The sequence below is a fragment of the Giraffa tippelskirchi genome, chromosome 7 (assembly GCF_054371585.1).
Source record: "Giraffa tippelskirchi isolate mGirTip1 chromosome 7, T2T-mGirTip1v1.2.pri, whole genome shotgun sequence".
NCBI lineage: Eukaryota > Metazoa > Chordata > Mammalia > Artiodactyla > Giraffidae > Giraffa > Giraffa tippelskirchi.
The window spans coordinates 81,590,595-81,612,928 of NC_137281.1; the positions used below are offsets into that span (position 1 = coordinate 81,590,595).

The 22,334-nt window shown below is 55.1% G+C and overlaps 2 protein-coding genes across 6 annotated transcripts in view; both read right to left on the reverse strand.

Moving 5' to 3' along the window:
- Window positions 1-16,738, reverse strand: CALML4 (calmodulin like 4). Of its 5 annotated transcripts, XM_081511883.1 has the most exons (9): window positions 14,852-14,960; window positions 14,115-14,371; window positions 12,744-12,790; window positions 10,872-11,071; window positions 9,308-9,570; window positions 9,179-9,209; window positions 4,707-4,847; window positions 2,933-3,121; window positions 1-298 (listed from the first exon to the last, which is right to left on the reverse strand). In XM_081511883.1, exons 5-9 carry the CDS (start codon window positions 9,440-9,442, stop codon window positions 201-203), a joined length of 594 nt encoding a protein of 197 aa, XP_081368009.1. In that variant the 5' UTR covers window positions 9,443-9,570; window positions 10,872-11,071; window positions 12,744-12,790; window positions 14,115-14,371; window positions 14,852-14,960; the 3' UTR covers window positions 1-200. The 5 variants fall into 5 exon arrangements, with proteins under 5 accessions (XP_081368009.1, XP_081368011.1, XP_081368008.1 ...); XM_081511885.1 differs by having other exon boundaries at window positions 9,308-9,404; window positions 10,872-10,971; window positions 12,744-14,371; window positions 14,852-16,738; XM_081511882.1 differs by having other exon boundaries at window positions 14,115-14,924.
- The window catches only part of CLN6 (CLN6 transmembrane ER protein), a 17,866-nt gene continuing 10,412 nt past the window's right edge, over window positions 14,881-22,334 (reverse strand). Inside the window, exons 3-7 of the mRNA XM_081511880.1 lie at window positions 21,984-22,082; window positions 20,521-20,709; window positions 20,181-20,236; window positions 18,579-18,701; window positions 14,881-16,738 (exon numbers count right to left, since the gene is read on the reverse strand). Of these exons, the coding sequence (XP_081368006.1) occupies window positions 16,468-16,738; window positions 18,579-18,701; window positions 20,181-20,236; window positions 20,521-20,709; window positions 21,984-22,082 (738 nt within the window). The 3' untranslated portion in view covers window positions 14,881-16,467. The remainder of the gene's footprint in view (window positions 16,739-18,578; window positions 18,702-20,180; window positions 20,237-20,520; window positions 20,710-21,983; window positions 22,083-22,334) is intronic.

Below are 22,334 nucleotides of genomic sequence, written 5' to 3' on the forward strand. Positions count from 1 at the left end.
TTAAAACAGTAAAAATTTTTATTAAAGACATGCTAATACCGTAGCTGGAATCATTTTGTTTCCTTGTTGTCCTCTTGCTGGGGTTAGGTTTGTCATCTTGCTGTGTTTGCCATCTCCCGCAAGTGAAAGGAACACTTTTCTTTTCGGGAATCCATCAGTCTAAGTGTTCAGGCCCAGGGGAGGCTCTCTTGCTTTCTCGTTCAGTAGTCCTGCACAGGAATGGTGATCTTCTGGATGAACTCGTCATACTTCACTTTGCCATTTGGTTCGATATCTGCTTCCCTGAAGAGATCCTCCACTGCAATCAATCACAGTAATTTTTCAGTTTGGCTTCAGTGTCACATGACAAGGCATCCAGTTGGGGGTTGAGCCTCTCCAGAGGGAACTAAGCCTCCAGTTGACTGCTTCCATAGGTGAGGAAGTAATCCAGTGAACAGAAAAGGACAACCCACTCCCTCCCACTTAGAGACCATGGAATCAATTCTGAGTTCATCAGACTTTCTGCAGGGGTTAGGATAGGGGGTGTACTGGTAAGGATTCAGTCAGTGAAACCACCTTGTACTTTTTTTTTCCTTCAGAAAATATCTGGCTCCTGTGCCAGTACTTCCAGAAAGCGTTGGCATGGATTTTACCTTCTACTGCCCACCCTCTCAGACAGCCTCCATAACAGACACCCCTGCAGCTCCATCCTGGGCCCCCTAGCCCAGTCTATGGCCTGCCTTCCAAAATGACATCCCCCCACCCCAAGGGGGCTTGGTGACAAATGGTATCTGCCACTATCACCTCCTTCTGAAAGTGTTGTGGAGGTAGGATAGTACAAGAGAAAATAAATTCAACTGTGTCTAAGCTCAAAGCCTACAAAAACTGCCATTGTTCTCTAATGTTGCTCAGAAAAAAGAAAGAAACCTACATTTACTGGTTCTGGATTCCTGGGATAAAATACAAGCTTGTCCCAGGAGTTGACAAGAAGAGCCAGTTTAATTTACACTTTTCAATGGTGGCTTCTCAGGACCCTCCTCCCCCTCTTACAAAACTCTCTCACTGCCCTGTGGCAACTTTCCCAGCCCCAGACAGCCCCAACACAACTCTGGACAGTGAGAAAGTATCCCGTGACTTCCTGCTTAAGCATCCTCCTCAAAATTGTAATTGCTGTGTACTTCTGAGTATTTTTAGAACGTTGAAGACTGTAATTGATCTTATTTCATGGAGAAGCTTCTACCCATCAACCACTTGGTTAAAACTGTCCCAATGGACAGGTCCAGTACCAATGACTGCAGCTTCCAGCTGTCCAGAAAAGGGACAGTTGGAGTCTGATGGTGCCTTCTGCTTAGAACAGCACAGGGAACCGGTTCGCAAAGGAGGCCTCCCTCACAGCTGTCTCAGCTGCTCTAAGGATGCTTCTGCAGTAAACCAACTTTTCTTTCTATCACTGAAGGTAAAGGTGTCTTACTTCCAGTATCACCTTTCCTATCTCCCATAGCCAAAGGAAAAGGACATCAGTCCCTGGCAGACACTGCCAGTTTCTTTGAAATGTTTCTTCACTGATTAAACAAATGAGAGATGTTTGAGTTTGGGGACCATGGTATTGTTTTAGACAGATCATTAACTGCAAGAATGAAGGCCCCTGCTGGCCTCTCTGCTAACACTCCACCTGATCTGTAAAAGGCTGAGTAGTGTCCTCGGAGCCCGGGAGGGAAGCATAGCCTGTGATTCCCTGTTCACGTTAAAACAGCCACAATGAAAGATGGGATCTTGATAGCTGCCAGCCTGGAAGAGCGGGGGAAGCTCCATCTGCCTTCTCTAGTGCTATTTTTACTGGCTTTGCACTGTGCCTTTGTGACTGCAGATAAAATCTTAGCAGACTGCTTTATGGAATGTTAGCTCTTGCAGGGTCCTGAGGGATTACCTATTGTAACCTCATTTCCCAACAAGGAAACAGAGGAGGGTGAGAGAGGTTAAGAAACTCACCTGAGTTCCCCCAGAATGAGGGGGAGCCAGGATTCAAGTCTGTTGTGATTTCACCAAAGCCTTTTTCCTCCACCCACTGTGTCCTCCTGCCCCAATCACAGGAGAGCCCAGCGGCCTACCTAGAAATTGCAGTCTCTGGGGTTGGTGGGTGTGGACTCTGGTGGCAACCTGGCATGGCTGCTGTGGCTGGACCCAGGGGCCTGTCAGGCCTGCTCGGAGAACATCTGCAAAGGGCTCAGCACTGGGGTCACCCTTACCCTGAACATTGGGCTTCCCCAGAAGGCCAAAGCCCCTCATCTGGCTCTGAGGTAGGAAGACAGGGAAGGTAGACAGGACGTTCCTTCTGGAAGAGCTCAGAGCTGGCTGACTCATGAGAAAAGGGAGCAAAGTAACATCTCAATTTAGAAACTTGGCGGCAGCAGCAACTTCAAAAGACAGCTGTGGTGACAGGGAAGAGTCTGAGTGAGGTCAGGGGGTGGGGGGTCCCAGTGTAATAGCCCTGTGTCTAGCTCCTAGCTCTGCTTGTCACAGGCCACGCACTGCACCTGTTTCTTTAATCAGTATGAGGGGGACACTAGTGATCCTAGAGGTGTCACAGTCACTAAATGAAGGCCCACAGTGAAAGTTTAAAACATAATGCCCACGTAGATCCTAACTGGGTTTCCCTACTGTCCCTTCTAACTTCCCTAGTCTCCCTTCCCTACTGTCCCCTTCCCTACTCTCCCTTCACCCTGGCTAACTTCTGCCACCGACAGTTCCCTAGTTGTTTTCCAGGTTCCAGTCCAGAGTTCACCAAGCTTAGCATCTAGTCCCAACCTTTGCCGAGCTCAGCATCTAGTCCCAACGTTCAAATGCCATCGAATGCGATGTCTGCATAACCCACGTGGCATGATTGGGACTTTGGTGTCCCCCCCAACTCCTTAGTCACCTCCCACTGTTGGGAAATAGGGACCCAGGCCATTACCTTCTTTGTGGGTGAGCTTCTCCCCCAGTTTCATGAGTTTTGACCGCAGTTCAGATGCCATGATGTAGCCTTTCTTCTCCTTGTCCGCCATCAACATGGCCAAAAGAATTTCCTTTTTTGGATCCTCTTGTTTTATTTGCATATGCATGATGGTCAGGAAAGTAGAGAAATCCAGCTCTCCATTTCTGTCTGGAAACCCCCAAACAGAGTGAGCAAGGAGGAAAAGGCCTCTCTTGGGGATGTCAGCTGGCCTCCTGTCCAAGCCTTCAAGGCCAGCTCAAGAGCCACCTAATTCAGGAAGCACCGTGGTGGTGGCTATGTTCATGGGGAAGAGGCTGCAGCCTGTCTTGCCGAATTCCCACCATGGATATGCCTCATTTAATCTTCCCAACAACCCTCAGTGCCTAGATATCTCATTTTGCCCACTAAAGAGACAGAAGCTCAGAGCATAGTCAACTCAGAGCAGTGACAAGACCAGGATGAAGCACTGCTTCCTCTACCCGTTCTGGATGCTTCTCTCCTGCCCTGAACTGGAGGAAGTGCACCAACATATCTATCCATGTCTATCCTCCCCCTCTGATAGTCACTGCAACACATCTACAAAGACAGGTGGATGATGGGGCTCAAGCCTGGATCACCTGCCCTTCCCTTCACTGCAGCCTCCACCCCAGCTCACACCCCTCCTCCAGGCATGCCTGGGGCCCTCAGCCCAGGCTGGGCTCCAACTACAGGAAATCCGAAGTGCCCCTGCCCACGGCTTCCTGTCTGAAGGAGACTGAAACCAAAGGAAACCAGCACGCTTTGAAGACGGAAGCAGGGGTTCTCGGTGGCTGAGCCCCCAATCACCAGGCTTGGGGCCTTCAGCGGCCACCCCTAGCCCGGCCTCATGACAAGCTCCCAGTGCTGCTGCAGTCGCCCTCTGATGCGGCCTCAGGATAACCCCAGCAGAGGGTGGGAACCCATCTGAGAGATGGGGAAACGGAGGTCTAGTTGGGCTGTTGATCAAGTGTTCCTTCCAGGCCATCCCTTCCTCTTTCCTTCCTGAGTATCCAGCTGCCAATGCAAACAGCCATCCTGGCTTCTGACATTCTTCCCTCTTTTTTCTTAAAAAAAAAAAGTTGCCACCACCAACAAAAAGCAACTTGTTTTTGGTTGTAAAAGCAGTATATGTTTCCTTTGTCAAAAACAGAGGAAACAAAAGGAATGAAAAATCACCCATAATCACATCAGCAGAGAATAACTTGGTAACGTTTTGGGTGGGTTTTCCTCTACATTTTCTTCCCGTTTTTGAACAGTTTTGGGGAGATCAGTCTTAGAAATGAGAATCTGGTTCCAATCTGATCCCACCATTAGCTTAAGGACTCTTAAGCTGGGCTCTGAATCTTGATCTTTATCTGTAAAACTTGGATTAGGATAGTGCCTACTTCATGGTGTTGCTGAGTGAAGCACGTGACATCCTAAATAAAGGGATACTTCTATCAAAACAACCTTGGGATCATTTAGCACCATCTGGACTGCAGGTTTGCGACAACTGTGGTGAAATGTCTGGATCCCTCTGTCCTCTGGGATGGGGTGTCACCCGTTGCTATGAGCACACCTGGCCAGGTGCCTCCACGCTGCCAGCCAGAGAGGTCTGGCTAACACTGACCCCTCAAACCTCTGAGCTGATCACATCTGACCTGCCTGCGTCCCTGGGACAACAGCTAGAGGGCTCAGGGCCCACCTACTCACCCAGACTCCTTCCGTGGCAGCTGGCCCAGCCGGGCCCACTCACCTATCCTGTGAGTCTGCAGGTGCCGCTGCACCTCCCCAGGCGTTGGGCTCGCCCCCAGGCACCTCATCACCATCAGAAGGTCCGCAGCTTTAATCTTTCCCCGCTGCTGCTTGTCGTACAGGGAGAAGCATTCCTTGTACTCTGCCACAGCCCAGAAGGAGAATCAGGGACGCTTTTTCACCCTCCCCCCACTTCTCAGTCCTCTCCCCCCTTTCTGCCCCTCCCCTTCCTTTTGCCTACTTCCCACTCCTCCCCTCCTAGAGTGGCCAGAGCCAGCAAAAAAAAATCCAGGGCTGTCAAGGTAAATTGAATTTCAGATAAACATCAGTCCGTGAGGTCACAAAGAGTCGGACAGGACTTAGCAACTGAACAACAACATGCTTACAAAGGTATTTGTTGTTTATCTGAAATGTATGTTTAACTGCATTTCATCTGTTCTGCCTTTCATCTATCAACCCCATCCCCTTTCCCTCCTGACCTCCCTTCTGCCTCCTCCCTCTCTCCCTCCCTGCTCCCGTCCTCAATTGACTAAAACCACAGTGGTAAGGAACCCGCCTGCCAATGCAGCAGACATAAGAGACATGGATTAGATCCCTGGGTTGGGAGGATCCCCTGGAGAAGGGAATGGCAACTCACTCCAGTATCCTTGCCTGGAGATTCCCATGGACAGAGGAGTCTGGTGGACTATAGTCCATGGGGTGGCAAAGAGTTGGATATGACTGAAGCAACTTAGCACACACAGGAAAACTTGCTCACTCTCTCTTTCCAGGGCCAGCCCAGGGAGACCAGGAGCCCACAGCAGGGCACCAGATTCCCAGGGGATCTTAGCAATGGGAAAAAGGGATAATAATGCCTTGGGGCTTGCTGGAGGACCAGAAATCTCTGGGAAGGCCTGGCAGAGAGGCCATCATACGTGGTGACAGTAATCACAACTGGGAGCTTCTGAGTCCACTGCTGCAGCCACCGGTCTCCGGGCTGCTGAACTCTCAAGCCGTGCTCTCACACAGGCCCTGGCCCCACTCGAGACTTCAGCAGGCACTGCCGGGAAGTCCTCCCAGCTCTGTGGAGATCTTCCTTACTGCTCTCCTCAAACCCTCTCTCCCCTCTGGAGGTGAAGTGGCCTGCAGATCCACAGCTCCCCAGCCCAGTGGAACCAGCCCCCACCTGCGTCTCCCCTGACCCCCAGCCCTGGAGGCACAGGGAGGCCAGCCAGGAGCTTGGGAAGATAAGCAGCCCTCACAGAGGCCCTGACCACAGGGTGGGGATGGGGGTGGAACTGGCCAAAACTACCCTCTCTCGTGCAGTCCCCGGGACCAAGGGGGTAGAGCTCCTGCTTGAGCCCTGTTGGGAGCATGTGGGGCCCTGCACTCTTCCCTAGCACCCTGCTCTCTCCCACTTCCCATGGCCAGCTGTTTCCTCAGAGGCCTGGACCAGCAGCTCCTGAGTGGACAGTAACAAAATCAGCAAAAGCAGCTCCCACTACTAGTGCTTTCCCCCAGGCCCTGGTGTCATCCTCACTGTGGCCCTGTAGGGAGGGACCCTGGTTGTTCCCATGATTCAGACGGAGCAAGGAAGGCTGGAGCAGCCAAGGGCTCCTGGCAGTGGGGGCAGCGGGCAGCCTGCCTCTGCCCAGGCCACGCTGGAGCTCCACTTCGGAGCAGAAGCCACCAGAGGACCGTAGAGCGGGAGAGGTGGCAGAAGGACGCCCAAGCCTAGGGCCCCTTCATGCTCCCTCATTAAGGCCACTCCCAGCAGCCTAGGATTTCAGGGGGGTTGATCAAAGGCAGGCCAGGCATTGGGGTTTAGAGACAATTATCTGCTTTTACGCCTGTGGAGAGGTTGAAGGGGAACCTCTCGCCCTTTCAGAACTTTCCAGAGCCTGGGCTCTGGAGGGGCAGACCACCAACAGGACCCTGCAGCAGGAGCCAGAGTGGCCCAGGGAAGCAGGGCTTAACTACTTCCTGTAAAACCTGATTCCCTCTAAGAGGGCCCAGCGCCAGTGCAGACAGGGACAGAGGACCGCCCTGCACGCAGGGCTTGAACTCAGCCCCCCGTCCCCCTCCAGGGGACCTGTCTTGGCCACTCCAGCTTATCTTCTGTCTGGGTTTGCCTCTGCCCAAGGGGTGGGCCCACTACCTTCCTGAGACCTCATCCTATGACAGTTGACCACCTTCCAGACAGTAGCCAGGTGGGGACATCACGCTCTTGGGACCCAGAATGGACCAGACTCCACAGGCGGCAAACTGCCTCCCCCCATACTCTGCTCTTGGGGGCCTGTGGCCCCTGGTATCAGCAGGGCTAGAGTCAATTGGGGGCCCATCTCCTCCCCAGTTACCTAAAATGTGTTCTGTCTTCCTGCCTTTAAAGATCTTGGGGGCCGGCTCTGAACTTGGAGGCCGGCCCTGAAACAGTAGGGCTCTTCTCTTTCTACTGCCCCGCCTCCATGGCCTCTACACTTCCTTGCTCTCCCTGCCAGGCCCTCCTCCTGATAGACCTGCCTGCCATCCAACATCCTGTTTACTTTATTCCTTTCCTTTGTTGTCCCCACCTCCCCCCAAGGTGAACCCTGTGAGCACAAGGATTTGGGGCTCCTATGTGCACAGCTATATTTTTAATCCCTAGAACAGGGCTGGCACAAAAAAAAGGACTCATAATTATTGAATGAAAGAACAAATTGGGTTAAACAAACTGGAATAAAAAGCCCCTTTAAGTTTTCCCTTTGAAAATGCAAACGCCCCAAGGCAAGAAAGAATCCTCCCCAGACCCAGGATAACACCAGCTGTGCTGGAAATGGAACCGACTGTGATGACATCTGTACATGGTGTAGACTTAAGGATGCATAGCATACAACTTACAAGTAATAAAAATACTTTGATTATAAATCTCATATAGCCAATTGATTATCACAAGTGAGTTTCTGCCAGCTCTTGTATCCACTGCCAACCTACAGTTTTTATTTAACCATAAGTGAGGTAAGCTGCAGGCCAATGAACGCAACTATTTTCCCAATGACTACACTGTCATTACATCTGATGAGTGATCTACTATTAAACTATTCCTCACCTTTGTGCAAATTACATCCATTAAACTGAAATCTTTCAAATCTTCAGCACTACTAATTGCAACAGAGCTATCTTTTAAAAACTTTTGTATAGACGAAGGGACTGGGACATTCTTTCATCTTCCTTTATTTAATAATGGTTCACAAAATTCCTGAAAGTGTACCACGTAGCTCACATGCTAGCAAGAGCAAGCTGGCCACGGCTTACATCTGGGTGACATCCAGGCCCAGAGTCAGGTGCATGACTGCCATCTGCTCTGTTTCTTGCTCACAGCAGCCTGATGAGGCAGTGTCATTATTCCCACTTCACAGATGAGACCACTGAGGCTCAGAGGTGACTGGAGCCCGGGTCCACTGCCTCCAAGGTCCCTGGTCTTCCCACTCAATCAGTCTTTCTTTCATGAACGTTTGTGGTCACTTTGTGTCAGACTTTAGGATACAAAGGGAAACTTACCTCTCCTTTCTGGGAGATTCAGAGGCCCCAGAGGGAGGGTCCAGTGAGCCTCAGAACCAGGTTTGGTGAGGGGACGCTGACAGCTGGATTCCAGCCCCGAGACTCATCAAGTCTTAAGACCTGGGTAGGAGAGGCCCCTACCCTGGGCCTTGGGTTTTAAGAGTCCCTGCTCTGACCCCCCTTGAGGGGTAAGAATATCGAGGGGCCTATGGGGAGGTGCCTGCAACCCACCTACCCTCTCTCCCTTATAGATGCTGCTGGTACCCAGAACTCTGCAAGTCCTGCCCAGGTAACCAACCCTCAGTTCATCTCCCTGCTTGAGCTCAGCCGAGCCTCCCCAGCCAGGTCTGGCCCCTGGCTTCTGTGTAACCCAACTCTGTTGGCTTGGCCTTGTGGAAACAGAACCAGGCACTGTGGGAGACTGAAGCTGCTTGGGGCCAGCAGGTTTGGGGACTCAGGGAATAAAGTGCTCCAGATGCCAACACTAGGCTTGCTGTCAGGGCAGAGGGGCCTCTGAGACCACCTACACTGGCCTTCACCCTTCAGAGATGGGGAGACTGAGGCCCACAGCCTAGAGCACCCTTTCCAAGAGCACAGCCCTGGGCCCTGTTCTCTTTCTCAGCCAGTTACAAAGCCCCCTTTTCAGGTGGGGCCCTCAGCCACAACCAGTTGGTGTCTCTCTGACCAGCCCCTCTCCCCCTCCTTCCCCAACTACCAAGTTCTGGAGGAGAACCTGGTGTGCTCCCTCTCGTAAATCACACTGAGTAGTGTGCTACCGACAGTTCTTACCTCCAAGCCTTATCCCCTGCCCCTCCACCAGGCCCTTCCTGGTAGCAGTCAGCCCCTTGCTCGTGGGTGGGCCCAGCTCTCCCACCAACAAACCATGAGCAGAGCAAATTGCCTAATGAGACCCATATTTTGCTGTGAGTTGCTAATGAAAGAACAAACCAAACCTACCATTAATTTGGTCCTGGGAAAGAAACTTGGCCTGCAGTGGAGAGAGAACAGTCAGGAAGGGACTCCATGAAAGCCCCCTGCCTCCCCAGCCCAGGGCAGCCTGACCAGGCCACACAGATCCTCACTCACCATCACGGGACCTCCAGCTGCCACCTGTGGGCTTGCTGCTCCCAGAACTGCCTTCCTGTTCCCCTCCTTCCCAGCTTCAAGTAGAAAGTCCGCCTGGCTGGGTGGAGGCCCCGGTAATAAATCCACGGCTGCCATGGAGACCAGGCCCGACGCCAGGGGTCAGATTCCAGCTTCCTGTGCACTGTGGATGCCTGGCTGTGGGTTGGTGGCAGGCTGGATTTTGAGAGATGGGAGCTGCCCGAGGGCTTCCCTGGCACTCGGTCCTGCACCAGGAAGCGGATGTTCTGTTCCTGGGAGTCCTCTGTGGACACTAAGAAGGGGTCCCCATGGGCCTGCCTTCAAGGGTATTTCTGAGGATTGCGCTAGGGGCTGAAGAGTCTCCTCCTAGGTGTCGGGCACTTTGCACACTCCCTTTAGGCTCATAACACACCACCTCAGAGGTCGAAGGAAACCCCGCGTGACACCACAGCCCAGTGACGGCCACCTCCTCCGCCAGAGCCTTGGATGCCACACACAGGTTAGAAAGGCCCCTCTGAGGAAGACCTTGGTGCCCATTCCACAGCTCTGTGCCTCAGCATCCTGGCCTTATGTTGAGAGTCAATGGCCAGATGGTCAGTTTTCAGCATGAGTCAGTTCCCTCCCTCCTTCTGGGGGTGTGGTAGGTGCCCGTGCTGGGGTCTCTGGCCCCACCACAGGCAACTCAGGGGACTCAGAGGGAGACCTCTCAAGTGCCTTTCCTGGTCAGGAAGGCTCCCCCTTTTCTTCCTTCCCTTCCACTCCCCACTGTAGTGCCCACCCCTTCCAGCAGAAGCTGCTGACTCTCCCCATTTCTCAGTGGTTTGTCCCCACACCCACTGAGGAAGTGAAGGGGGGATGGAGCTGCAGTTCTGGGCACAGCTGGGTTCTCCCCCTTCTTCTCCCAGATCCCTATTGTATCCCGTGTCCACGCTGGTGGCTGCCCTGCCTTTGGGGCTCCTACTCTAGGGCCCACCCACACTGTCAGGACTGGCAGGTATGGCCACACAGGTTGTGCACTGCACCAGGGCTCCTGGTCTGGGGACCAGCGGGCCCTGGAAAGGGCTGCATGTGTGCAGAGGGACCTGTTGGTAATTTGTAGAAGTCACATGGATGGGGGGGGGGCCCGTCTTTGTCCCCTGACCATTTTCTTGTGAAAGGTTCTCTTTTCCTCTACTTCACACCCATTTCTAGACCCAAAGAGTTTTAAGCTGGAGGTTTCTGACTCCTCCCAGTTGGGGCTGAGAAGAGGAAAGGCTGGTGGGAGCAGGAGAGGAGGGAAGCTTCTATCAGCCTTACAGGAAGAAGAGGAGAGGGGACGTCAAGTGGGGTCTGTGGAAGGGCCTGGGGCACAGAGCGGATGCTTGAGAGGAAGCCCAGGGCCAGGCCAAGGGCTCACTTGGAATCACCGTGTTTGGAAAAGGGCTCCTGGGGGAGACATGACCGCTGGGCTGTACCCCGAGGCACTGTGAGCCTTTGTAGTAGCCCAGCCTCGAGACCAAAGAGCCCGGAGACAGAGACAATAACTTATCAGATGGGGGACTCTTACATTTCTGAAGCCACATCCTGGAGCAACACCCCACTGTGGACAGCAGACAGCAAGCAGGACACGGCAGCACCTTCTGCTGCTACTCTGGAGGAGGAGGCGGCTACCAGTTATAGAGAGCATTGACTTCAGATGGGCTCATCAGTTACCACGGAAACCAGCTGGGGGCAGGGGCAAGCGTGTGGACAGTCACTGATAAAGGCCTATGATTAAGAGGATTGGATAGTCCTGTGAGTGAAGTAGGGAATGGTGGAGCACGAGATATACAGAGAACAAGTGAACAGCCATCTTGAGTGGCCTGGCCATACACGCCCACACATATTGCATGACTCATAATCCTAGCCCTGCCCCTCTTCTGAGATATCCCTGGGGTCAGGTATGCAGAGGTGCATTGCAACCAGATATCACAAACATAATTACAGATTGTTGTTGCTGCTGTTTAGTCTCTAAGTTGTTTTCGATTCTTTTGCAACCCCATGATGCTGCTGCTGCTGCTGCTAAGTCACTTCAGTCGTGTCCGACTCTGTGCGACCCTATAGACGGCAGCCCACCAGGCTCCCCCGTCCCTGGGATTCTCCAGGCAAGAACACTGGAGTGGGTTGCCGTTTCCTTCTCCAATGCACAAAAGTGAAAAGTGAAAGGGAAGTCACTCAGTCGTGCCCAACTCCTAGTGACCCCGTGGACTGCAGCCTACCAGGCTCCTCCATCCATGGGATTTTCCAGGCAAGAGTACTGGAGTGGGTTGCCATTGCCTTCTCCGCGACCCCACGATAACAGTAGATAAAAGAATACCAAGAGTTCCCAGGTGGTGCAGTGGTAAAGAATGTGCCTGCCAACACAGAAGACATAAGAGACACCGGTTTGATCCCTGGGTCGGGAAGATCCCCTGGAGTAGGAAGTGGCTACCCACTCCAGTAATCTTGCCTTGGAAATCCCATGGACAGAGGAGCCTGGCGGGCCACAGTCCATGGGGTCGCAAAGAGTCGGACACGACTGAGCACACACATACAATCAGGAGTAAGACACAAAGTATGCTAAAGGTAGTAATTCCCAGGAGGTGGACCAACTTTGGGTGAATTTTTCATGGAAGTCCAGAGGAGGGAGACCCTGCAGTCAGACTCACCAGTGGTGAGGCCAGGACTTCCCTGGTGGCTCAATGGTGAGAAGTCCACCTGCCAATGCAGGGGACACAAGTTTGATCCCTGGTCCAAGAAGATCCCACATGTCTCGGAGCAACTAAGCCCCTGCCCCATAACTATTGAAGCCTGCACGTCCCAGGGCCTGAGTCACAACTAATTAGCCCCTGGGCTGCAACTGCTGTAGCCCGTGTGCCTAGAGCCTGTGCTGCACAACAAGAGAAGCCACTGCAGTGGGAAGCCCGTGCTCTGCAACTAGAGAGTCGCCCCCACTCTCCATAACTCTAGAAAACTCGCGTGCAACAACGAAGACAGTGCAGCCATAAACACATAAATAAAATGGTGAGGCCACCGCTGTCACCTGGTCCCCAAACAGATTCCCTCTGCTCAGGTTACGGAAGAAATGTAAGCTGCTTAACAGACACAATACAGAGATGATCACAGCACACAAGCAGTGATGGCATCCTGAGATCACACCACCCCAGCCTGTGGCTGGCACCCCAGCCTGCAGTCCCACACCCTGTCCACCCTCAGTCCCCACAGCTGGCACCGAAACCTGGAGAGGGGGGTCTAACAGCCCCTAGGGGTCATAGAATGGTGACTTTCTCCAGTAGAGGCCTGAATTAGTGACCTCAGTAGTGGTCTCAGGTGGGGCTGAGTGGAGGACAGGTGAAGTCTGTAAGACCCTTTCTAATCCTATTCCCCACGAAGCGGCAAACCCACACCACCAGAAACTTACCTGCCAGTCCCAGGCCATGTTATACTGTGTTCCCCTGGGAGTAGATCCTGTGGTCAGGACAAAAACAGTTGAACTTGGATGGTGCTCACTAGTTACTTGGGGGTTAGCATGGCGTAGTCTCTGGGTCGATTGCTCCTGGCACATTCAGTTATAATGTGGAAGGCTCGAGTTAGCCTCCTAGTTTACATGTCAGAGAGCAGATTTCCTGTCTCACTTGCTGGTTAAGAAGTCCATCCATCCTTCCGCTTAGCCTGGCAGCAGGGAGGAGGATTGTAGGGCAGGTGAAAATGCCAGTGTGTATGTCCTCTTTTATAGGCCAGCTCCTGATTTTCATGGCCCATAAAGTGGCTTCCTTGGTCGCTATTGCAGCCCTTTCCCCATAGGGGGCGTGCTGCCACCAGCACGCCCTCTCCTGGTCCCACCGGATATATCCAGATGCTGTCGGATACAGGCCAGTCACTGCTGTCCACCAGCGCAGATCACCCCAGGCCCACAGTGTGCCAAGCCTCTCAAGGCCAAGCCTCTCCTGTATTTCTTGGGAAACATTTTCAGGAAACTTCCCAAAGAGATCTCGGTCAAGAGGGACATGAATCTCCAAGGCTCCAATAATTTGCTGTGATATCTTTTCCATTCTAAATATTCTTTCATATCTAATTTTTATTCACTTTTTTTAAGTTTTCTTATCAAGCACACCCAAAACTGTGTAAGCCTCAGACCCCGCATAACCAGATGTGTGCCTACTTAGGTGATATCCATTAAGTCCTTGTATGGAGAACGGGCCTGGGACTGGCTTTGGAGGAAACACAGAATCAACGTAGGGAAGAATTGAGGTTACTGGGGAGGTGGGGGCCCTTGTGCTTTGAGAGGCCAAGGCTGGAGCTGGCTTACTGAAATAAGATTATGCAGACTGTGACCTGCTGAGTGAGGGGGGCGCGGCAAGCAGTGCCCTCAGCATCCAGCTGCCACTCTGGGGAAGTGAAACCCATGGAGTCCTTTTGATTGAAGGCAGTTGGGCTTCCCTGACAATGCCTGCCAATGCAGGAGACGCAAGAGATGTGGGTTCAATCCCTGGGTCAGGAAGATCGCCTGGAGGATTCCCTTGGAGAAGGAAATGGCTACCCACTCCAGTATTCTTGCCTGGAAAATCTCTTGGACAGAAGAGCCTGACAGGCTACAGTTCATGGGGTCGCAGAGTAGGACATGACTTAGCAACTAAACAAGTTTTAGTACATCCACACAAAGGAAGTGAAATCACAAAATTCATTATTTCAGATCCCAGAAGCCAGGGGGCCCAACAAGCTAGAAGGGCCGTCCTCATCCCAGGTCCTGGGCAGGAGCTATTGAGCAGGACAGCAGGCATCTGTTACTCACAAGGCAGTGGGAGCGGATGTCACTAACTTCTCATGGGTGTAAAAGATGCCTGGGAAAAGCAAAGCAGGAACTTGCAGCAGGTATCCTAAACTCCAGTCTTCACGTCTACACTCTGGATGTGAGGAGGGTTACCACATTGTAAAACGCCTCAGCAGCAACTCTGAAGAACAAAGCTGCTTTCCTTAAAAGCTGTTTTTCTCATCACAACGCAGGCTACGATGGTGCATCTCCTGTCCAGTGCAGATGTCTTGTGGGTTCTAGTAACGAGAGACCATAAAGCCTCTGGTGGCTAGGTGGTGAGGCAGAGACCCTCAAAGGTCAAGGGCTGCGGCCTCGAGGGGTCATGCGACTTGCCCAAGGCTAAGTGCCAGCCTCCCACAAACCTGCCCCCCACCTCCCCCCAAAGGACACCCTCTTTGCTTCCGTTTCCTGAAGGCGCTAGCAGCACAGCTTGGGGGCTCCATCTGCAGATGCCCTCTGCCGGCCCCACACCCATGACCCTCAGGCTCCTCTGAAGAGAGCTGGGACCTAGAGGAAGCCCTTCTTGCTGGTGACCCCCCAAACTCAGGATCCTACTAAGTGGCACAGATGGCCAGTGGGCAGTGGCGGCACCTGCTTCCAGCCAGACAGGGCCGAGCAGGCCCTTGGGGTCAGCCCTGGTCTCCTGCCAGGCCCCAGACCAGCTACTCCCTCCCCTGCTCCCGGGACCTTCCTCCTCCTGCCTCCCAAATTCATACCCCAAGGAAGCAGCAGCAGCCAGTGGGGCTTGGCTCCACACCGCCTTTATTCACACTGCTCACCCATGATGCTGGCAGCAGACAGGGACTGACCGGGGCTGGGGGACCCCTACATGAAAGGAGGATTTGAGGCAGAGTCCCTGAGAGCATAGGAGAGGAGGGGAGAGCAGGGGAGGTGAGGCAGGGCCCCCTGAGACCCTCGCACGCATGCAGGCCAGCAATGCTAGGAGGTGAGGCTGCGTGCCTCCAGTGGTGGGAGGAGACCTGGCCCCGGTGCTGGGGTGGGGGGCGTCTTGCCAGAACAAGGCCCCCTTTCCTGGGAGCAGGGCCGCTGGCGGCAGGCGTGGATTCAGGCTGAGACAGGCTGACAAGAGCCTCGCGATGTCCGCCTCTAGTGAGTGCAAGTACCTGAGCACTCTGCCTTCGGTGGCCGCTCAGAAACCTTGGTCAGGTGAACGAGGCGGGTGCCACGATCCTGAAGGCGGGACACAGACAGAGTTCCCGGGAGAGGAAGGCGGCTGGGAATGACCACTGCCAGACCCCAGGACCAGGCTGGCAGTTGGGGGAGGGTTGGCTCTGGCTCCCACCCCATGCAGCCTGCGGTGGGGTGAGGATCTAAATCTAACCCTCCCAGGGTTGAAGTAGGCAGGGACAAGGAGGAACCATTCACCCCTCCCCAGGCTGCCCTGAGAGGAGACGGCAGCCAGCCCACAACCGACTTGGACCCGTCGGCCCGTCTGCTGCAAACGTGGCCCAGGGAAGTGGGTGCATTGCAAATGAGTACACAGCAAGTTTACGGAACCCCTGTAACCCAGCCTCAGGGTCGGGTGGTCTGAGGAGTGAGCCAGGTGGCAGGTGACAGGCCAAGTCGCTTCCCGACCTCTGCCCCACCCAGGCCTCTCCCCTACGGCTAGCAGAAGCCACCCAGAAAGAAGAGACGGGCCGAGAGCGAGAGTGAGAAGGCCCGACTCCAGCGTGCGTGGGAAGGCCGGGCCCAGCTCTCAGTCTGGACACACTGCCTCAGACTATATCCCATCACAAAAAAAAAGCTAAACCGAATGGAAGCTTAACCAAAACAATTCAGTCTCACAGCGATGCTCTCCGTGCACACACACACCCACCCACACACACACCCCTATCCACAGGCACCAGGCATACTCTCACCCACGCTCTCAGCCACAGGCTACACACGTGGGTGCACACACACACACACACTCAGACACCTCCGACCGTCCATCTCCCGTGGGTGCACACACGCACACACTCCCTACACTCAGACACCTCCGACCGTCCATCTCCCGTGGGTGCACACACGCACACACTCCCTACACTCAGACACCTCCGACCGTCCATCTCCCGTGGGTGCACACACGCACACACTCCCCACTCAGACACCTCCGATCGTCCATCTCCCGTGGGTGCACACACGCACACACTCCCTACACTCAGACACCTCCGACCGTCCATCTCCCGTGGGTGCACACACGCACACACTCCCCACTCAGACACCTCCGACCGTCCATCTCCCGTGGGTGCACACACGCACACACTCCCCTACACTCACTCTCAACCATCCATCTCCCACCCACAGAGCACCAGTGGCCGGTGCCCAGGACTCAGTGTTGGCTGCTGACGTGGAGGGTGTAGAAGGCCCAGGGCTCAGGGACATAGATGACGCCCGGGTACTTCTTCCTGAGTACAGGGTCATTCCACAGCCAGGCGACCCAGAGCGCCACGAGCAGGAGGGTGAGGGCGAAGGAGTAGAAGAGGAAGAGGCCGTTGCTGTCTAGGAAGAGGCGCTTCCGCTTCTGGTGCAGGACGAGGGCCAGCATGGCAAAGGAGGTGAAGATGAAGAGGATGAAGATCTGGCCCTCGGTGACCAGGTACCTGAGGAGGCCAGCGGGCAGTGAGGGGTGGCGGGCGCCACGACAGCCCCTCCTGCCCAGCATTCTGCCCTCTACCCAAGTACCAGGCTGCCCTCCCAGCCGGTCAGACGAGCATGTCGAGTGAGGGGCTCCACTCTGAGCCACTGCCTGTACAGAGCATTCGGATTTGGCTTCTGGGATTACTATTTTTCAAAAGGTCAAGTTTGTTGCCAATATTTAAATAACAGATTACCTGCCCACATGGAGTTCTGATTTCCCTGCTAACGTTAGGTTTGTATTCCCACATGACAATAACCAATGAGGAGAAAGCAGCTGCTTAGAGACAGCATGGTTCTGCAGCTTGCCACAGTCCCCACCACTCCCTACTGCCTCACTTAATGCCTACTTGCTGCATTTCTATCACCAGTTTAGTTCCTAAAGGCATCTGAGTTTGGGGACGCAGTTTCAGTTTATGGGGTTGTCATGACTGTCTCCTTGAAGGCTGGGACACCGTGTCATCCCCCAGGGTTCTCTCCTGCTCTTATGGCAGTACCTAGCACACGGCCAGGAATGCAGTAACACTTGCTGGAGGGCTTCTCAGAGGTTATCTCATCCACTCCCCTGCCTCCATGCTGACCCATCCCGCTCAAGCAACTGCATAGCTCTGCAACTGGGTGGCTGTGTCACCTTAGGGAATTTACATGACATCTTGGAGCCTTTGTTTTCTTACTCATAAAGGGGGCATAAATGGCCCTAGCTCTCAAGGTTACTGATGAGAACTGTGTACTTGGAAAGGCACATTGTTCAATGAATGGCCCCCTGTAGCTGTCATTGCATTGACACACCATGGGTAAGAATGGGCCGAGCTTTTCACGTCTCACCTCTTTCCCTCCAGCTGTGGTTGTCACCCATTCCTTCTAATCCTGTCCTCAGGGGCCACATGGAATCACCCTCATGGGCCCCCACTGCTGGCCAGACGCAGCCCCTGGAGGTGGGGGAGCTGGCCCCAGGAGAGAACGCCTTTTTCATTTGGCTGGAGGCTTCCCCCCAGAGAAGGGCTAGGACACCCACCCTTTCTAAGACACCCACAATCCCCGGGGAGCCTGTCTCCAGAGCAGAAGTGACAGAGGAGAGGGAAGAGCCTGGCTGAGGCCTGGTCCTCTGGAATGGGAAGAGGAAACCAGGTGGGAAGCCCTGAGGCCATGGAATCCCCCCGTAAGTATTGTCGTCTCCATGATGCTTCATAGTTTACGAGCCCCTCTCTCTCCCCCTGGGTTCTCACCATGTCCCAAAAGGGAGACAGCTTGGTATCATCCTCATTTCACAGAGGGGGAAATGCAGCCCCCCCAACCCTGCCAGGCTCTACAGGCTTCTGCTCTACAGCCCTCCCCGGGGCTTCCCTGATGGCTCAGCAGGTAAAGAATTCGCCTGCAATGCAGAAGACACAGGGGATGCAGGTTCGATCCCTGGGTTGGGGAAATCCCCTGGAGAAGGAAAATGGCAACCCACTCCAGTATTCCTGCCTGGGAGAATCCTATGGACAGAGGAGCCCGGTGGGCTGCAGTCCACGGGCTCGCAAAGAGTTGGAACAACTGAGCAACTAAGCACACACAGAAATTATGCCTCAACATGGATTCTATGGGCCCCGAGGTTACACTCTGAGTGTAGAGAGGTCACACTGAGGCCTGCCTTCCTGGTCTAAGAGCGGCCACCAGAAGGCACTGTCACAGCCCTCACTGAGGAGGAGGAAGCGGGGAGTCTCACCGGGCCTCACACACAGCTCTGCGGTCGGGAGCACATTTTCACGGACTGGATCACTAAGGGGCCCCCTCCCTGCCACCCCAGGTCTGCCGTCCACTCACCAGTAGTACAGGCCGCTGGGCACCACCAGGAGCAGGGCTGCACCTGGCATTGAGCTCTCAGCTTTGGTGGGAGTAAAGCAGCCGCTGAAGTACATGAAGAGGATGAGGAAGAAGGGGATGTACCTGCAACAGGGAAGCCGGTGCTCAGCTGCTTGGCCCCCGGTCGGCCCACCCCGACGGTCCTTGGACTGGCTGCCTGCACCGCCCTGTGTAGTTTTCCTTCACAGTTCACAGAAACGCCTGGCTTGGGTGAGGGCACTCCCAGCCTCTCCCGGGCAGGGGGTCTAGGAAGGAAGATGAGGTCTGCTCCCTGAGCACATGCAGATCCGAGCCATGGGCGGGGGTTGGGGGCGGCCTCCTCCCACAGTGTCCCAGCCACCTCATTCACTCCTGTGTGTGCGCATGTCTCTCTCGCTTTCTCTGCCCCATGCACTCACCCCAAGACCAGCAGCCCCAGCCCCTCACTGCCCTGGGAAAGGGTGCACCCAGCAGGGTTGAGGAGGGAGAGGCCCGAGGTCCCAGTTTGGAAAATAAAAAGGGGGTAGGGGGAGGAACAGCATCTGCTGGGGGTCTCCCAGGAGCTCTGTGAAGCTCCTTCACTCACACTCAGACCCCAGCCTCACTCCCCTCCACGCACAGCTCACCCAAGTACCACCCTCTCTCCTCTCCACACACACACGCTGCTTCTACACACGCCTGTGCCAGCACACACGCCTCGCACAACACCCCCTTTCTGTTCCCATCACCACTCATCTCCTTCCCCACCTTCCCCTCACGTGGCCGCCACACCCTCCCAGTCCTCTCCTGCCCTTTCATTTCTCCAGGCCCCTGTTCATCTCTCCTCCTCCCTTCCCCAGCCTTTCATGGGAAGGGTCTCCTGGCACAGGCCAGGGAAAACTGGCAAGAGGCCTGTCTGTGCAGTGACACCCTGACTTCTAGGCCCCAAAAGAGAACCCAGAAATACAATGTAGGGCACGTGTGACGCGAGTGAGCCCATCTCACTCGGGTGTGGGGCCACCCACGTCCTAGTTTGGCGCTGGCACTAGCTGTCAATCCATGGCCAAAGCCCCGCCCACCGGCCCAGCCTATCCTGGGATAAAGTGGGGTCTGCAACAGACGACTGCCCCCAGCTTGGGCCCCGCATCTCCTGTGGCTGAGCCCACATTCATGAGGTTTGCTCCACTGTGGGGTGAAGGGGTGGGAGGAAGGAGCTCCCCGGGGAGTTCGGAGGAGGAGGGGGCACTAAGAGCACCCCTACTCCCACCTCGCCCCCAGCCTGGTTCAGCCGGGCCTCCTCAGCTCCCTCCCTGCCTCTGGGTCCCCATCCTCATCCCCAGGGTGGGGGGAGTTGTTTACCAGCGCTGCAGCCTTGGCCCAGGGAGGACAGCCGCTCGCTGCCCTCTAGTGGCCGCCGCGGATACTGCGGGCTGGTGGGCACGGAAGGCAGCGAGGCGGGAGCCAGAGGAGTGACAGCGCCCCCCGCTGGGGAAGAGCGCGCCATTCCAGCGGGTGGGCTGGACACTTCGAGACTCCGGGGCCCCTTGTTCAGCGTCACCATGGCCAGCGGCAGAGCTGGCCGGGGCCGTGGGCCCCATCACTCACCACATGGAGTGGCCCAGGTACTCATCGTAGTAGTAGAGCAGCTCAAAGGAGTCGATCTGGGGGGCAGCAGAGGCCAGGCGGGGGGCAGAGAGGGGGGGCTTCAGGAAGGGTGTCCGGCGCACGCAGCCCCCAGGCTACCCTGCCCCTGACTGCCCATGCCTCCCTCAACTGCCCCCAGTCCCTCCCTACCGGGAGGAGGGGATCTAGATCGGAGCATCCTAGCTTGGGGTTGGGGTCGGGGGGTGGGAAGGGGGCGACCTGCTCTATCTGAGGCACCTGTGGTGGGTGGGCAATGTCTTTGGCCTCCAGGACAGACCGCACCGTGGAGGCGGGGGCTCACCAGCGTCTCTGGTTTGAGATTCTTGATGATGGGGTTCTCACGGACCGACAGGTGGTTCTGGTAGCCACTGAAGATCAGGCGGTGGTTCACTGAGTCGCCCACCAGGTGGATGCTGGCCCCCATGATGAAGGTGATGATGCTGACGTAGATCAGGGAGCGAGGCAACGTGCGGGGGCACCGCTCGATGAGCTGAGGTCAGAGGGAGGCCCCACAGCATGACCCCCGACGCCAGCACCACAGGAGACACCCTCTGCTTGCCCCCCTCACACCCGGAGTAGGATGGATGCCACCAGCTGGGAAGCCCCTCTCACACGGGTTCCCTTTAGGGAAGTCAGTCCAGCCTCCATCATCTCACATGATCCCTGTGAACCCAGCAAGTGCTGGGGAAGAGCACCCTCTTTGGCCCAAGAGGAAACCCACTCTGCAGGGCCAGCTCATTGCCCAAGGTCAAACACACCCATATACCGTGCTGGAGATGACAGCCAGGTCTTCCACAGAGGCAAGCCAGGCCCTGACCTCCCAGCACACCTAGTTCTGCTTCTGGGGTGGCTGGGCTGGACTGTTGAGGCTGGGCTGCTCCCATTTCTGAGCAACTGAGCCAGGCAAACAAAAATGTGGGGCAGGTGTTTCTGAAACTAAGTTATTTAACTAAAGACCCCTCCAAATTCAGAGATTACACCTTCCCTACTTTGAAAGAAAGAAAGCGAAGTCACTCAGTCGTGTCCTACTCTTTAGGACCCCATGGACTGTAGCCTACCAGGCTCTTCCATCCATGGGATTTTCCAAGCAAGAATATTGGAGTGGGTTGCCATTTCCTTCTCCAGGAGATCTTCCCGACTCAGGGATTGAACCCAGGTCTCCCACATTGTAGGCAGACGCTTTACCGTCTGAGCCACCAGGGAAGTTTGGAAACGTCACTCTAAAAACGGGGATAGTAAATGACGGTAGTTTTAGGAGCCCTTACTTGGCAAAATGCAAAGCCAGCAGAGCAGAGAGCTCTCTAGAAGACAGCTCTGTGTTCCCACTGGTGTCTCAAAGTCAGGGCTCTCAGGCCGGAGGAGAGTGTTCACCCTCCAATGCTGCCCTTTCTGCCTCTGGCCCCCACCTGCCTGCCCAACTGGTCCCTGACCTCTCCCTGAGCAACCCAGCCACTCCTTCTGCCTCAGCCTCCCCAAACATGGCTCCTCAAGCCTGGCCCGGCCTTGTTTTCAGATACTCCCGCCTGAAGGTCTCTCCCAATTCACCCCCAGGCACACGAGGTGGAGGCCCAAATCACACACCCCTCCCTAGGGAAGCCCGCTCCATGCCTCCCAGGCAGAGGCAGCCCTGCCTCCCCTGAGGCCCTCAGGCCCTTGACACGTCCCCTCTGTCATAGCCTTCATAGCAGGGTCCAGCCTGATTCAGGGCACTCCCAGGGCTGGGCAGCAGGGCAGGGAGGGAGAGAAGGGGCCCTGGGATAGTACCTTGAGCAGGAGGAAGGGCGTGATGATGTTGTAGGCCATGTGGAAGTAGTCCCCCACGCTGGGCTTGTTGAGCGGAAACCACTCGAGAGGGAACACCAGCTGCGGAGCAAGGGGAGAATGCAGTTTACTAGGCACAACCCATGAGGCCCTCAGAACCGCCTCTGCACACACTGTGTTCTTTCTGTGATCTCCTGGAATCCTCTTGGCAGCAATGGGGTGAAGGTGTTTTCAGACAAACTGAGTCCCAGAGAAGGTAGACTTGTCCCCAGTCACTTAGCAGGTATACACCCAGAGTTTGATCCTGTGTCCCTCTCCCTGTGGATACTAAATAAAGGTCCCTGGGTACCAGCG